General features: G+C 39.9%; 1 protein-coding gene and 1 long non-coding RNA gene across 2 annotated transcripts in view; one reads left to right on the top strand and one right to left on the bottom strand.

Moving 5' to 3' along the window:
* Positions 1 to 16,111, bottom strand: part of LOC122844359 — a 43,544-nt gene that overhangs the window by 21,850 nt on the left and 5,583 nt on the right. Inside the window, exon 2 of the long non-coding RNA XR_006372871.1 lies at positions 12,518 to 12,669. This is a non-coding gene — a long non-coding RNA (uncharacterized LOC122844359). The remainder of the gene's footprint in view (positions 1 to 12,517; positions 12,670 to 16,111) is intronic.
* LOC122844337 (potassium channel subfamily K member 4) lies at positions 1,545 to 15,761 on the top strand. The gene is made up of 8 exons (XM_044139662.1): positions 1,545 to 1,995; positions 7,352 to 7,472; positions 7,750 to 8,026; positions 12,211 to 12,334; positions 12,538 to 12,698; positions 12,786 to 12,972; positions 14,146 to 14,309; positions 14,632 to 15,761. The coding sequence occupies exons 1-8, from the start codon at positions 1,794 to 1,796 to the stop codon at positions 15,223 to 15,225; spliced, it is 1,830 nt and encodes a 609-aa protein (XP_043995597.1). The 5' UTR covers positions 1,545 to 1,793; the 3' UTR covers positions 15,226 to 15,761.

A 16,111-nucleotide genomic window follows, 5' to 3' on the forward strand; every position in this document is an offset into this window, starting at 1 on the left:
ACACACACTGTGGTAGATGGAAGATAAGTTTGTTTCAGCACATTACTGTAGCTCACCTGTCTGCACTCTGGGTTTCCTGGCATTTTGTTGATATAAATGAGTGAATTTGCTTCAAAATGTTGAAATAGTGAAAGCCGCTAACGCTGATTTGAATCCAAGCTGGCTAATATTCCAGACAACGCAGTCGGAGGTTCGGTGTCGTCGTTATCGTAAAGAAAAGTCCAATATGAACGGGAATTAAAGATGCGGCGTGTTTAACCAGATAAAGTACTCGGAGGTCTGCAAACTAAAGAGACATTTTTTTCCCTCAGTCCAGGAAAAAAAACCATCAAGTATTGCATGATTTTCTGAAAAAAGTAACTTTTTTTTCCTTTTCTATAAATATCTACTATAGAAAGTTTGTTGTAATTTCAAAAAAGAAATTGTATTTTGGGTTGTTTTTTTGAAATGTTTTCTTCTTTGGGATTTTGACATTTTGAGGAAATTTGTGTTTTAAAAAAAAAAAAGCTTCAAACCTAATGACATGAAAACTTGATTTATGACATCACTGATGCTTTTAATGTCATACTTTTGTGGAAATTCAATATAATTATTCCAGGGGGGAAAAAAAACATAACAGAAAAACTTCTAAAACGTGGATTTGTTATTTAATCTGCATTTAAAGACATAATTTCATTGATTGCCATTTCATCCAAAGTTATTCACATCCATTGTGGAAGGTCCTGGTTTGATTAGTCAAAATCATTTCTTTATATTCATTTGGGATAAGAAGTGATTTGGGGAAAGAGCAGCAAAAATTCTGGACAGAAACAAAAAGCTGTCCTTTGCTCAATAAAACAGCTTTCTGCTGCGTTTCTGGATCCCTCCCAGTGCTTAAATGAAATATATATGCCATGAATAAGCAAATAATTGTAAGGTGTTGATGCTTTCCTTGTTTGGGTCGATTTCAGAGGAAAACAAGTAGTCTGTTCTAGCTAGAGGGAGAAAGATGAGATATTTCTGTCTTTCCAACGAAGTTTTATTAAGAAAAAGGAAAAATATTCAGGCCTACAGCTGCTGCTGTTTGGCATAAAGACGTGACCACGTTATCGCTTTACCCTGTAAAACTTTTCACGCGTTACACAAATACTTCTACATCAGGGTTTCCCCAGAAAACTCATGTTTTTGAGTTAAAAAAATGTTTCAAGTTGACAGGAAATATCTCTTGATAGTTATGTCTTATTGGAAGATTTGAAGATTAATACCTGGGCATCAACTATAAAGTCTTAAAATGCAAACATATATATATTTAAAAAACTTGAATAAGCAATGCTTAGCCTGGTGGGACACAAGTAAAGCCTGGTGGCCTGCCAGGCTTATAATGCACTGGGAGAAACCCTGCATGTGGGAAGCCGCCCAGGGCACCATTCAGTCACGGGGCACCACTGACTGAGAATTTATTGAACAAGTATTGGACATTTATTTATTTGACAAGATTAAAAGCATAAACGTGTATAAAATAAAAATGTATACACATATACATTTTCCAGTTGTAATTCCATCTTCTTTTTCTGTCCTTTCTTTCATTTTGTGGTGTCTGATAACACGTCTTCCCTCAAACGACCAAAGTTGCCGACGTTTGCTAACCACGCAACTTCCAGCCGGGAGAAAGTCCCCGCATCATCAAATCTGTCAGAAAGTGAGCTTGCTGTGGAGGCACGAGGGCTTAATTGAAAATAAAGTGCTCATAATAGCGGCGTGGCTCTCCTCTCCCTCTGTTTTTTTTTTTTTTTTTTTTTATTGCCGTCCTTCTCATGTCTACGGTAATTATGAGCGCGTCTGTCGTTAGGTCAATCAGTCTGAGCAAACTTTTGCTCCGGTGTGGGTCTTGCAGATGTTTTATTGGATCTGTCTCCTCTGCTCCTGCTGGATGGACGTATTTATCCGGCTGCAAGGAATCAAACAAAGCGCTTCACTGGAAGAACATCTGGAGGTGTAGTCACTGGGCCACAAGAAGTAAGAGGAATTTCAATTTCTTTGTTTCACTCTTTGGCTTGTTTTACCTGTTTGTGTGACTTGACATGAATGATGGAACCAGGAAAAAAGTTGTTTTTTTTTTGTTGTGTTTTGCAGAATAAAATACAGCGCTTCTCTAAGGTTTTGTCAAACATCAAACTTTTTCTTCTCTCTCTCCCCGTCTCTTTCTCTCACACACATGAAGTAATTTATGCATTCAAAGCAACGGAACACCTCTTTCACTGCCGTTGGACAGAGTTCAGTTTTGCCGAGATCGGACAGACGGAAGCTCTCACGCAGATTGAATTGAAGCGGCTAAATGTATTTAACAGTTTATTAGGCGCAGTGCATAAAATAAATCCAATTCTGCCTCTCAGCAACTCCAGACCCCAGTGGAGCTTTTCCCGTATTTGCAGGAAAAGATGGAGAAGTTGAAGTCGGGTTCGTCTCAGCTCATTTTACGTGATGCTCCTTTGACGATAACGGTCGTAGAAACTCAAAGTTTAGCGCTTTTTTTTGGCGCCGCAGCAGCCGCGTATAATCAAATCGGCTTTGAATGTCGCCTTTCAAACTCTGCGACCCCGGTGCTGAGCTGTGATTCATGACGCAGCACTTTTACGAGGACTGTTGCGGGAACGTTATTGATCAGCAAAATGAACATCCAGTTAATTTGATACAGAATTGATAGAGAGGCGTGTGGTAAAATTAAAATTTTGACAGCCTTCAATGTGTTTTGATTTATTTTGATCTAAGGAAACACAACCTGGGCCGGTCACTCTGACCAGTATTGATGGATGGATAAATTGTCCCAGAAATTATTGCAATCAACGATAATATTGTTGTTTTGACGACATTTTCAGCTGATATAGTGACAAAGGCACAATAATGAAAGGACCCGCTCTCAGTCGTCAATAAACTTTCCGAAGAACATTTAACACTGGGGCTGGAAGACATTTCAAATATCCAAAATGAGTATAACGGCCAAAATAATAAATAAAATGTAATATGAAGTCTCAACAGAGGAAAATCACTTTACAAAACATATTAATCTTTCGGTTCAGACAGAGAAAACCAGCAAAAGTTTCTGTAGCGAAAAAAAAACCCCAAACTAACGGCATCGTACTGCATGTCACATGCTTGCTGAACTTTTTCAAAATGGCGGCTGTATTAAATAGCAGCATTTGCTTTAAAGATCAGGCAAACAAGCATGCAAATGGAAATGACCAATTAAATGATTTAGTGCCTATTGTGACAGACTGAACACAAAGTACCAGATGGTTTTACATCGTTTTTAGACGGATGTGGACGTGAAAAGTGTGACGCTCATGGGCGTGCTGTGGTGGCGTGGTGGACAGCGCAACCCACATTTGGAGGCCTTGAGTCCTTGACGCGGCCGTCGCAGGTTCGATTCCCGGACCCGGCCGACATTTGCCGCATGTCTTCCCCTCTCCTTCCCCCTTTCCTGTCAGACTACCGTCATATTAGAGCCCACAAAAGAAACAAGAAAAAAAGGCTCTTTGTAGAACTACCTTTCACTGCAGCTTCGGCCATAAGCTGCGGCTACAATAAAATATTTACACATTCAGTCGAGAGCGTCGGTGAAGTGAAACGAGAGGAACTGACGAGAGCGAAGGAGTGGATGAAACTGACTGATGTACAACAGCTGAAGATGTGTTGGTAGCATGGTAACCGGTATTTAGGGTGATAATCACTCTCTGATTACGGGGAACATGTTATCTGATGCGACAGAAAGCCACAAAGCTCGCACTGAAAACAATTGTCATAGAGACAAAGTACACACACACACACACCAACACTCATCTTGTTGTTTTTATTTTTAAAGTCATTGTACCGCCATCTGATCAGATCACGCAGCATAAGGGAACCGTCTGTCACAAGTGGGAGGTGGAGGGGAGGTTATGAATGCAGACAGACGCTCAGGAGCCAGACAGAAAAAGATGGATTTAACTTCAGGGAGGCTAATAGTTCACTGAGCACTAAAATCTGGGGAGACGGAAAACACACCAAGCTTCAAGGACCATTTGAGGCTGTGGTGCCCAAAACGCCAAGTTGAATTTACTTGCCAAATATTTTGTTTTTAATTGTTCAAAAGGCAAAAACTGTATGTATGTATGTTATTTAGTTGTTTTGTTTTTTTGTTTTTTTTTCATTTTTACCTTCTCAACTATAAACTAAATACAAAATATTTCAATTTAATACTCAAAGAAGTCTAATTTCATCATTTCTGTTGGCGGCAAATCAAAATCTTCGTAGGTTTGAAACATGGAAAACTTCTTCCAGTTTAAAAACGTAACTGCAAATCATGTCCCATATTTGTCAGGTTGATCTTCTTCTAGATTTTTTTATTTTGTGTGTGTATTTTCAACAACAAGAACGCGGAATAGGATATGGCTCACTCTTAAAATATTTTTGCCAAGTTTATGTTAAGAGCATTCCCAAATCAGTTTTTTTTTTTTTTTTTTGTGAAAGTCACTGTGTGTGTTTCTTTCAATAATAAATTAAATGGAAAGCAAAAGCTTGAATGAATTTTTTTTTTTTAAAGATTTTAATTTGTATCTTCTTTGAAAAGACAAAGCATCACTTGAAATAACACCCCTGGATGTTTTTATGTGTTTCTACATCAACTGTCTGACCATCAAACCAAATTTAGGCCATTTCCATCCATTATCTAACACGTCACCAGTCCATCGCAGAACTTAAGCTACTTATGAATTGTAATTAAGTTTTCACCCAAAATTGTTTTGAGGTTCCACAAATGGACGCTGCTGGGAAATGGAGAAAAGAAAAACAGTTGGTTTCTCATGCGCACCAGATTCTCTTCTCAAACTACAGAAATTGGCTGAAAAGAAGATGATATATCCAACGCCCTGAAAGCACATGTATCTGATAATGTCATCCAAGGAATTGAGTACCTCATGTGAAAAACAGGAGTAAATTTGCACCAAAAAATAAATAAATAAATAAATTGAGATTAATTCCAGAGATTTTCTAGAAAAAAAAAAAACATGGAAATTTCTGAGTTTCAAAAGTCGAACATTTTCAGCGGCGGCATCCACTTTGAGAAACAATGCTCTAGATCAAAGCATACTCCTCATGAGTGTGAATGACCCAGTCCTAAAATCAAACAGAGAATCTGTGGCGAGACTTGAAAGTCGATGTACACTGAGACTTTTCGTCAACTCTCACCGAGCCTGAGCTACTTTCCAATGAAGAATATGCAAAAAAAAAATAAAAAAAAAAAATAAATTATACTCTAGATATCAACAGCTGGTAGAAAAATACCTCAGAGGTTTGCAGTCCAAAGAAAGAAAAGTAAACGCCTAACCATACAGCCAGACAGAAATTTAAAGAGTAGCAGCACAAGCAAATGAGGGGGATTATCAGTGCTACTGCCCACAGTAACACCTTGGACTCTTTGAAAATAATCTGATGATATGAGTTACAACATTTCATTTCCCTTTGGGCATAAATAAATTATTACTGAATTGAACTGAACTCAATTTCCTTCAACTGCTCGACCTTAAGTTGGTGTGTTGCGTTAAAACTCAATAAAACACATTAGATTTTCTGGATTTATTACGGGAAGAACACAGAGAGGTCAATGAGTTTGAAGACTTTCCTGTTTGTGGGACTCCTGTTTCCTCTGCGTGTGGTGCAGTGCCAGCTATCAAAGTGGAGAATGAAATTGAAGACCTATGAATGAAACTCTAGGTTGATGCAGATGAGCCAGAAATAGTACGAATGTAAGCATGTGTATGTTGGCCAAGTCTCACTGGGCTCAAGCACAGGAACTCAAAAAATCCCGGCATTAGACCTCAGGCTTACACTTAGGTAAATAAATAAGTAAAGACTAAATAGGATTTACGTGAGCTGATAAATAAATGCGGCACTGATAGACCAACTTGCTCTAGTACAACTCAATTCACTCCTGGGTTGTTGTTGTTGTTGTTGTTGTTGTTTTTTTTCGTAGTTTTGTTTTTTGGAAAGTAAAACACAAATCACAAAATATTGAAGCAAATAATTCAGTTAATCTTTCCTAAAATACAAATAAAATCCAAAAACTGTCTGACTTACACTGTCAAACCTCCATCCCAGCTCTCTCTTTCATTCCCTCTCTCGCTCTGTTCGTATAAAGTCCGTTTGATTGAGCACCTTTTTCCCCTCTCTGGTGTGCTCAGCACAACCCGACCGCGCTCCTTTTCTCACACACTTGTCTGCATGCGGCTGCTTGAACTCCATGGGACGCCCTCCCCTCCCGCATCTTGCCGCCGCGCCTCTTGTTGGATTCCTGAGGATCCTTCGGGTCTGAGGTAAGCGCACATGCCTCAAAGCGTCCGCAGCATCTGTCAGGATTCAAATGGACTCCCGAGTGGCAATAAAAGTGGATCCTTATGCAGGGCTGCGTTTGCGCTGCTGCAGCAGCAGCCCTATTGGCACTTAACGCAGTGCATATTACACTTTCCTTCTGCCAAGCGTCTCGTAGCGTGCTTAGCATTCTGAGGTGTTTGCTCGCTTGGCAATTTCACGTCGATTGGTCACAGAGGAGCTCAGCGAAGCATGTAAAAGTTTGAATTTTATTTCTAAGTGTGCTGCAGAAAAGTGTTCAGTAATGATACCAGCACTGTGCGCCAGCATTATCATAACAAAATGCGACTACAAGCGAGCATCGTGTTGTCATTTTTAGTCATTTAGGAAGGCTTCTATACACGTATATATGTATATATGACTGAGATGTGCTCATATTTGCAAGTGGGCAGTTCCTCTGTGCTTTCCCAGCAGCTGTAAAACTGGTTAGAGTGCACGTCTGTTTGGCTGTCACTGTGTGGCAGTTTACTGCTCCAAGTTTTGGATGCAGACCAGAACAGATCTGCTGACTGAAGAGCTACAATCTCTGAACTTCAGGGAACCGTAGTGCTCCCTTTATGTTGTCCCCCCTAGCATGCAGTCCACTGCTTTTAGGATCGCAACTTGTAACCCAAGCCTTTCCGGACAATAACCAAGTTAGAGCATCTCAAACTTTACTCAGCATCTGAGCTTCTGACGACATTTAGCTGCTGGTGGTCAGCGCTATCAGTTTAACGAAGGTGGACTTGTGCAGAGTCACACATCCTCTTGTTTTGGGGTTTAATAAAGTAGAGTGCCGTCTTGAGCTGAGCCAACAGTGATCAGCGTCTTCCCACCCAACCTGCTCTTTCACATCTCTCTCCCCCACACACACTCCTCAGAAAAGCTCCACCTAGCTTCACTTTGCCACTAGTGGTAGAGATGGGGAAAGTCTGGTTCGATTGGTGACATCAAGCTTCGTGGAGCCTGAAGTGTGTCTTTCCCCGTGCAGTGTCCCCTTCCTTGGAGTGCGAGGGTGACGGGTTCCCCATCGACTACGGGTCCAGGGACACCATCATCAGAGCCGATGCGAAAAAGGAGCGAAGGCGCGGGCAGATAAAGAGGGCCGACAGGTGAGTTTGCTCCGTCTGTTGCATTCATGACACGCATGGTGGACGTTTTATAGGCAGATACACAATGGCCTCTGTTCAGAGGAAGGCCAGATGACAGGTTTCCACCCCCCATGTTCTTGTGTGTCAGCGGTACAGTAAAGCCCGAGTTGATTTAATGCCTGGTGCAGCTGATGTAACTGGACTGTCTGCTGCAGGCATGTGTGCAGTCAGGAGCCACTTTCAGACGCTGTGTGGTCAGAATAAAATCCCTGTGCGTCTGTGGTTGCTGATGTTTCAGTTGCAGCAGCTGGGATCGAGGCCCCGTCAGAGCTGAGGGTGGCAGAGAGAGGCACCAGGCTGAGTTCGGACTGAGAGGCGGTGCAGCCATGCGCTGCTCCACCCTGCTGTTGATCTTCACCATGGTGCTCCTTTACTTGGTGATGGGAGCGCTGGTGTTCCGCGCACTGGAGGCTCCGCTGGAGGGAAAAGAGCATGCGGTGCTGATGGACCAAACCCGGGGTTTCCTGTTCAACAACTCCTGCGTTGACCTGTACGCCCTCAACGACTACGTTCAGGTAAAACTGGACCCGGCGAGGCGGGAACCACTTGTTCAGTCACTTATCCCGAGATAAATTTGTGTTTTTGAATTTCTTTTGCTACAAATCGTGGGATGTCGTGTCCATGTCTGTTTTCAATTGTGCCTGCCAAAACTGCTTCTGTTTAAGTCTTATTTTTATTGTCATTTGCAGCAGTAGTATTTAGCTTTATTTTTTCAACTCAATTTTAGGATGCGTTGGATTGTATAAAATTCAGTTTTGTTATCTTAAAGAAAATTATGATACTTAAAATCATAAATATTCTCTATTTTAATAATAAAAAAAAATGTTTATGGTGTGTCTGGCACTTGCTTAAATCATCCAACTTATTTACAGCTTCATGTGAAATTATTTTTGGAATATTTTATTGCTAAAATGAATCATGCAAATTTATTTGGCAAAAATTTTGATGGGAAGAAAAAAAAATTAAAAAGCTGCAGTAGTATTTTGTTAAAACCCCTGGCTGATTCATTCAAGTTGAAGTATTTTTAAATTAATTATCATTACATAAAGGTGTCAGTCAGGAGCAGGATACAAAAGGTTCCACAGTATTGCAGTATGTGAGTGTGTGTATGGGTCTCTGCCCTGTGTTGACCTGTGACTGGCAAACTGTGTATCTGCCTTCGCCACTGGTGATAAGCACTAGTGCGTCACAGTCCTGGAAAAATAAGCAGGTGTAACCATATCATAATCCATAATATGAAATAAAACTTTTTTCACTGGCTGATTACTTTATTTATAACTAGTACGTTTTCATAAATGTCAAGGCATTATTCGCTTACTTAGTTACTTACAAGTTAAGATTTTGTGTTTTCGCAGAGTGGAAAGCAGACGATGAAGACGGATTATAGTTTTTAGCATCACATTGAGTCTAAACATACATTCAAATCAACAAATAAATGGACCTCACGAGTGGAAGTTCAACACTTTGGAATGGCCGACTAATAATAAGACCTACATTTGATGGTCACCTGAAGAAGATTCTAGACAAAATATGTTGTAAAAGTTCAATAGATTATAAAATGTTTGAATATTTTACATATTTGCAGATGTTGTTCACTCACTGGAGTACTGCGTCTCTGTTTTGTGGATCTATAGAGACGCAGTTCTGTGTAGCAGTGCAGCGTTCCTGCGTAGCTCTACTAGATAACAGGTGGGCTCTGAGCAGCTATGTGACGCTGGTTTTGCTGCAGGGTGCGTCTAAGTACAGGAAAGTTGATCCACACATAGGCGGAGAATTTACACTGCTGGTTTGGCCAGCGGGTTGTGATCTAAAGATGCCTGTCCTCGCTTTCAGAAAGAACATCGTAAATGACTGTTTTAGCTCGCTATGCTATCTACATGTGCAATGGCTGACATTGGCGAAAAGGTTAATGCGACCAAAGGACGGAAGAGAAGTAATAAGTTTGTAAAGTATTTTAGAGAGAGATCAAATTAATAAAGTATGAAGTATGAAGTCTAACATTAGAAGATGTCCATGTCTAGAGGGAAATTGAGATATGGCCGATCCAGTCAAAGTAGGATGACCTTCGGTTCGGGTGTAAACCGGTAGGAAACATTGCTCTTATGTTGTTTCTACAATAATTCATGGTTTCATACCAGCAGACTGAATTTCCTCTCCATTTCTGCTCTACACTGCTCTGCTGTCATAAAAGCTGTGGAGACATTGGGCGAAGCTTTTGAGTCTTCAAAACATCACACAAATCAGAGCAAAATGAAGCAAGAGCAGAGTAAGCATATCAACATAGAAAGGAGGGAATAGGTCACAGCATCTTGTTCTAGCCTTTTTAACAGAACATTTCCATTAAATGTCTATTAAACGAGCCAAAGACCAAGTGGCTCGTCTGGCTAATTATAAATCACAACTCAAGCCAGTAATATTCACTCTTGCAAATAAAACCTGCACTTCAGAACCAAAGGAGGAGTGAAGTAGGTTCGATGTAATGTCCGCATGGGATGTGACAAGTCCCATTCCAAAAGATTAATCACATTGGGAGTATAGACACCTTCCTTTAGGTGTGTGACAACTTTGACCTGTCCTGTGTGTATTAATGGTAAGAAGTATGCCTGATGTTCCACAATGGTTCAGCGTTTGGTTTCTGTCTTAAATCCGCCAACCATCTGTGATCAATACATTACACCCTTGAACCATTACATAGCTTTTGCCTTGCTTAGCAGCTTCGAGGTTGTAGAAGCAGCAGGTTAACTTCAACCCGTTTCATTCATTTAGTTGTGTCATGCGTGGGCGGAAATCTCGGGGAGTTCTGAAGGATCCGGACCCCCTCAATCTTGGAAAAGTCTACAATTGTCCCCCTCAGAGAAATCATAAACGAAACCTTTGCATTTAAACAATATCATTATGAAAAGGCAATAGAAACGATGAGCGAAATAAATCTGCCATGCATTTAAGAAAAATAGAAGAATGAATTTTTAGGTCTATCCCCGCCATTGTTAGAACAATGGTTCGGTCCAAAGTGTGGGAAGAGCAACGGCAGCGCTGAACGATACAAGAACTGAGGAGCTCTGCAGAACAAACAAAAGACCCTCTAAGTCACAGGTGTCCAAGTCCAGTCCTCAAGGGCCGCTGTCCTGTAGTTTTTAGATGTGCCACAAGTACAAAACACTGGAATGAAATTAATTAATTACCTTCTCCTGGTGTAGATCAGTTCTCCAGAGCCTTAATAACCTAATTATTCTATTCAGGTGTGAAAATAAAGGACACTAGTGCCGGGAAAAGCCTTAAAAAACAACAACAAATCACATAATGTGAAATATGAGTAGAAAATTAGCAGTTTATTCTGTTTGGTTTTTTTTACACTAACCAAGCATTAACCAGGATGCAGATGCCTTTATTTTAAAATACTTTTATATTTAAAATATCAGTACATTTAAAAAAACATAAAATCAAAGTCTATTTCCTTTTCTTGTTTTCTTTTTTATTATAGCAATTTCATTATAAAGTTGTTCTTTATATGAGCAAAAAGAAAAAAATAAATTGCTCTTGGGTTCCCCCTGGTGGCCGCGGTAGGTCACGTTTCACCGGTAATACTAGCTGCCGTTCATTTCGTATTCAAACCTCCAAAGCACCGGTGGAAGACAAGCAAGCAAAACAATGTCGCAAAAACTGTCTTTTATTCTTCAGGGAGAGAGAAAAAGAGGAAGAATAGAACAAAGCCAAGGTAAAGGCATGTTTGCATGTCTCTTGGTAGAAGAGACAATAAAATTAGCTTGATAGCAAGCAGGCAAATATAGCAGGCAAATATTTATGCTATGTTAGTAGAAATCACCCTACTTAATTTTTAATTTAATATTTTTACAGTGCTATTATAATTAGATATACTGACATTATCAAATAGTATATAACGAAGTGTGACAAAATAGGATTATTTTATTATCACCATTTCAAACATGCAATCACAGACCACATGAAGAAATCTAGAATAGTTATTCAACAGGACTACGCAGGTAATGACAGCTTGCATAAGAACTGCTGTCCTCTTATTTATGGTTGAGTTGGCAGCCCTCGCAGTTATTCCTCAGATGTCGACCCCTGCCCCACGTTGGTATTGTGTGTCAGGTTTCATTGAGCCACATGTTGGATGCTAAACAACTCTTTGGTTTAGTCAAAGTTTTGCTCAAGTATGTTCTAGGCCTAAAGCCACAAAGTTATAAGTAGAAAATCTTGGAACTGTGAGTGGATATTAAAGGGGTTGTTTGTGTGTCTGGTGAGGGGAAAGATATTTTTGAACATATCTGCTGCTGTAATTGCAATCAAGCAAACAAATCATGGACTGTTTTTAATGTTGTGTTTCCCTACAACCAGCTATACCTCATTTATGAGAACTCTTACGAATAGATGGATGGAATAGCTTTGAAGCTGGCCTTGACATATGTGCCACAATCAATCACTCTCCGGTGCAATGAAGAACTTACAACTTATTAGATATAACGGTAAAATTTGCATGAATGTTGAGTGGATATTTATGTTTGAGTAGGAGCAGAAAACAATACAGAACATAAATCTTAATTGAGGATTAAGATCATTAGAGCTGCTGTTGGTTAGGTTTTTATTGGTGAGCCATTGTAGTTCTAGTTCACAGACCTTCTTTATATCAACATTGCATCTTTGCCTTTCTAATCTCTTGTGCTTTGTCCCTTCTCAGAAAGTGCTTGAGGCTGTAGGTTCAGGAGTGGACGCTGAAGCTGCTATACTCAATAAAACCTTTGCCACAAACTGGGATGTAGCTAGTGCTCTTTTTTTCTCAGGGACAATAATCACTACCATTGGTAGGTGTCTGCTAAAACATGCACCGTGTTTTTTTTATATATATATATATATATATATATATATATATATATATATATATATATATATATATATATGTATATATATATATATATATATATATATATATATATATATATATATATATATATAACTGTGTTGACTTAAATAAACTGCTTCCTCACCTCTGGCATGACATGTACAGGCTATGGAAACATCTCCCCCAAGTCAGATGGAGGGAAGCTCTTTTGCATCTGTTTCGCCCTCGTGGGAATCCCAATGTTCGGCATCCTGCTTGCTGGGGTTGGTGACCATCTCGGTACTTGGCTGAGGAACACTGTTGCCAAAATAGAGAAACTCTTCCTGGTCAGAAGCTTTCATAGTATTTAAAACACTTCCTTTCATTTTAAGTTTTTCTTTGTCTTATACTATGTTATCTCACTTTGTTGACAGAAGTGGCGCATTAGTCCCACTATTGTGCGTGTGATCTCAGCGATCCTGTCCATCCTGCTGGGTTGCTTGCTTTTTCTTGCTGTGCCCACTTTGGTTTTTCAACAAGTGGAAAACTGGTCCCTTCTGGAGTCTGCCTACTTTGTGGTTATCACACTGACCACAGTGGGCTTTGGTGACTATGTTGCAGGTAAATAAACAGTTCTGACTTACCTGGCATACCTTAGCGTATTCTTAAGTAGTAGGAAACTGGACTTATTCTCTTGTTTGTTTGTTGTTTGTTTTGGTGATGTTTCACTTCTCTTTCAACATGCTTCTTTAGTTGTCTGCTACTTAAGTAATTCGGACTGTCATGTCTTGGATGACTGAGTAGCTTCCCTAGCGCATTTTCTCCCAAAGCGGCACTTTTGCCCAAAAGATACTCCAATATGCTTTGATATATGTCTTTAAATTTGGCCATTGGACTATTTTTATGGAAATATTAAAGCAACATCACAAGACATGAGCCAGGAAGCTAGAGCATTTCTTCCAGTTGGAAAATGTTCCCATGCATGCTGACATTTATTTATTTTTTTTCAAATTTGCTTAAGTACAACCAAGTCAGTTTTTGTAAAGGCCATCACAAACCCCTGATCTCAACCCAATAGAAAAATGTTAGGTAAAGCTGAAAAAGTGTCTGTGAGCAAGGCAGTCTACAATCCCGACTCTGTTGTGCCAGTTCTGTCAAGAGGAATCGGCCAAAATTATAACAAACTACTGTGGAAAGCTTGTAGGATGCCCAAAATCATAGACTCCAATCATACAGTTTGAAGACCTTTCATTCAAATGCTAAGGAGACATATGTAAACTTCCGAATTGGAAGAGAGTTTAAAAATATTCCAAAATAAAAATATATCCTGTTCATTATTCTGGTATTTGGCAAAAAAATTTTAATCCTAACGGTTCTAAAATCACACATACTTTTTTTGATGTAATGTTAGACTGCAAAGGAACTTAAGTGAACAGAACCATTTGACCATTTTTGATGTGTTTTTGGTTATTGATTATTGATTATTGATCTGTAGTCAAGTAGCAGTGTGACTTAATTAGTCATCCATAAATACATGCCAGTTGCAATGCATTAAGTTCTCTTATGCACAGACAGCATCATTAATTATTCAAATATTTTGTGCGAGGGATGAATTATTGATTTCTTTGTCTCCTCATATGGATGGATGGATAAATGGATGGATAAATGGATGGATGGATGTCGATGAATGGATGAATGTGGATGGATGGATGAATCGATTGATTGGGTAATTGATTGATTGGTTGATTAACTTCATTAACATTTCCTTTGTATACTTTTGTACTTGTATCAAAGGGGAAGGTGAATTTATGACCCGCATAGGAGAGAACCTTTTGCCAGAGTACTGGTATAAGCCTTTGGTGTGGTTTTGGATCCTCCTGGGTCTTGCATACTTTGCTTCCGTCCTGACAATGATCGGTAACTGGCTCCGGGTTCTGTCAAAGAAGACCAAGGCTGAGGTACTTCCTTTCTCTGTATTTTTTCTGCTGTCTGTACATCATCATTTGTTTTAATGAGGGAAAGTGCTATGGAAGATGATGGTGAATCGTTTCAAGTGTTTCTTGGGTCTCTTTCCACCTACTATATGAACTACCATGAGCTATATCAGCTCCAGTGTCTTGAGTTACCATTACAAATAACATTACAAGAGTGTTTTGGCTTTGAAGAGACTGCATGAAGTAACTAAAACATGAGGGATATTTTTTTAGAAGTAGAGTTTAAAAATCTTGAGACATTCCGTACAGATCTTAAGATGATAAAGTTTCAGTATTTCTATTTCAGATGGAGGAACTGAGAGCCCTAACCACAGACTGGACCCAGAACATCCAGAACATGTCCGTGGACTTTCGTATTCCAGGAAATTTAGAGGACCCTTTCAAGCGTCGTCGGCGAAAGCGCCGCCATCGCAGCCATGGTCACAGTCACAGTCACGGTCACAGCCACTCGGCCAGCGGAGCCCCAGGAGAAAAACAAGAGCAAAACCAAAGTCACACCGAATCTGGATCTTACTCTTCTTCCTATTCATCTTCTGAATCACAATCCGGATCAGAATCAGAAACGGACTCTCAGGCCACGCAGACCGACCAGGTTCCAGCAACGGAGCCTCCTCCAGAACCTGTCCAGCCGCAGCCTTTGGACTACTTGGCGGAGAACCTTGCCTTCATTGACGAGTCCTCGGATGCTCAGAGTGGCACAGTACAACTAGAACCTGTACAAGAATCAAAACAACCCAACTCTCGTCAGGCAAAGAGGAGACGCCATAGGCGGCCGACTAATAGAAAAAGCTCTAAAGCCAACTACTCCAACAATAACAAAAGGCAACCTAATGGAAACCCAACACCTGTCCCAGATCTACCAAAAAAGCCTCTGGTCTGAGAGTACTAACACCTCATGAGACCCTGCCCACTGCTGACAGAGGAGGTCTCAGTCCAGCAGTTCCTTTCTGTGTAAATGCTGCCTATATACTGTCAGTTAAAATGAAGACACAATGCTGATGCCTTATAAACCTTTGTGCGGTTTGCCATATAACTTTTCTCTTTGCATGTGAGTGCATATGCAGCAAATGAAAACATTAAGATGCCATAGGTTCTAAGACTTTGTGAGGAGCTACTGCTCTCTACTGGCCTAAAACGGTATTGCACTGATCACCACTGTGTCAAAATGAACCACTGTTTTTTTAATAATCCGGGTACTGCAACCAGATTTATGTTGTCAGAAACTTGCTACAGTAGTGAAACTCAATTTAGAGACATGTTGCTGTTACCTGAGTCCATTATCCTTGAATCCTGCCAATAATCAAACAGGTTTACTTTTTGGTACCTAACGAGTTTGTAAAAATAGTATGCATAGCCATCCATTTGCATTTTTGATGGTCAGATTCACCAGTGCTACTATTCTGCATAAGTGCATTAAAGAACTTTTCAAAAAGAAATTGTTGTAAATGTTGTTCCATTTCTCAGACTTCCACCAAAACCCTCATACATGCTGCTTGGTACAAAAAAAAGAAACAATGGCAATTTTTTCCAAAAGAACAGAGCCTTGCATAAGAATTGATGCACCTTTACATTTTTTGTCATTTATCCATTGTTTACACTTGCTGGTGTTGTCTCCAATGGTCACTGGACTGGTCTTCTGACTGTACACTGAGTGCAATTTTATCGAGGCCCAATTTGTTGTTTGTGCACATCTTGGCCAATAAATCTGATTCTGATTAAAAAGAGCATGTCAACTCACACCAGGCCAAATGCTATTGAAACACAAT

The sequence above is a fragment of the Gambusia affinis genome, linkage group LG15 (assembly GCF_019740435.1).
Source record: "Gambusia affinis linkage group LG15, SWU_Gaff_1.0, whole genome shotgun sequence".
NCBI lineage: Eukaryota > Metazoa > Chordata > Actinopteri > Cyprinodontiformes > Poeciliidae > Gambusia > Gambusia affinis.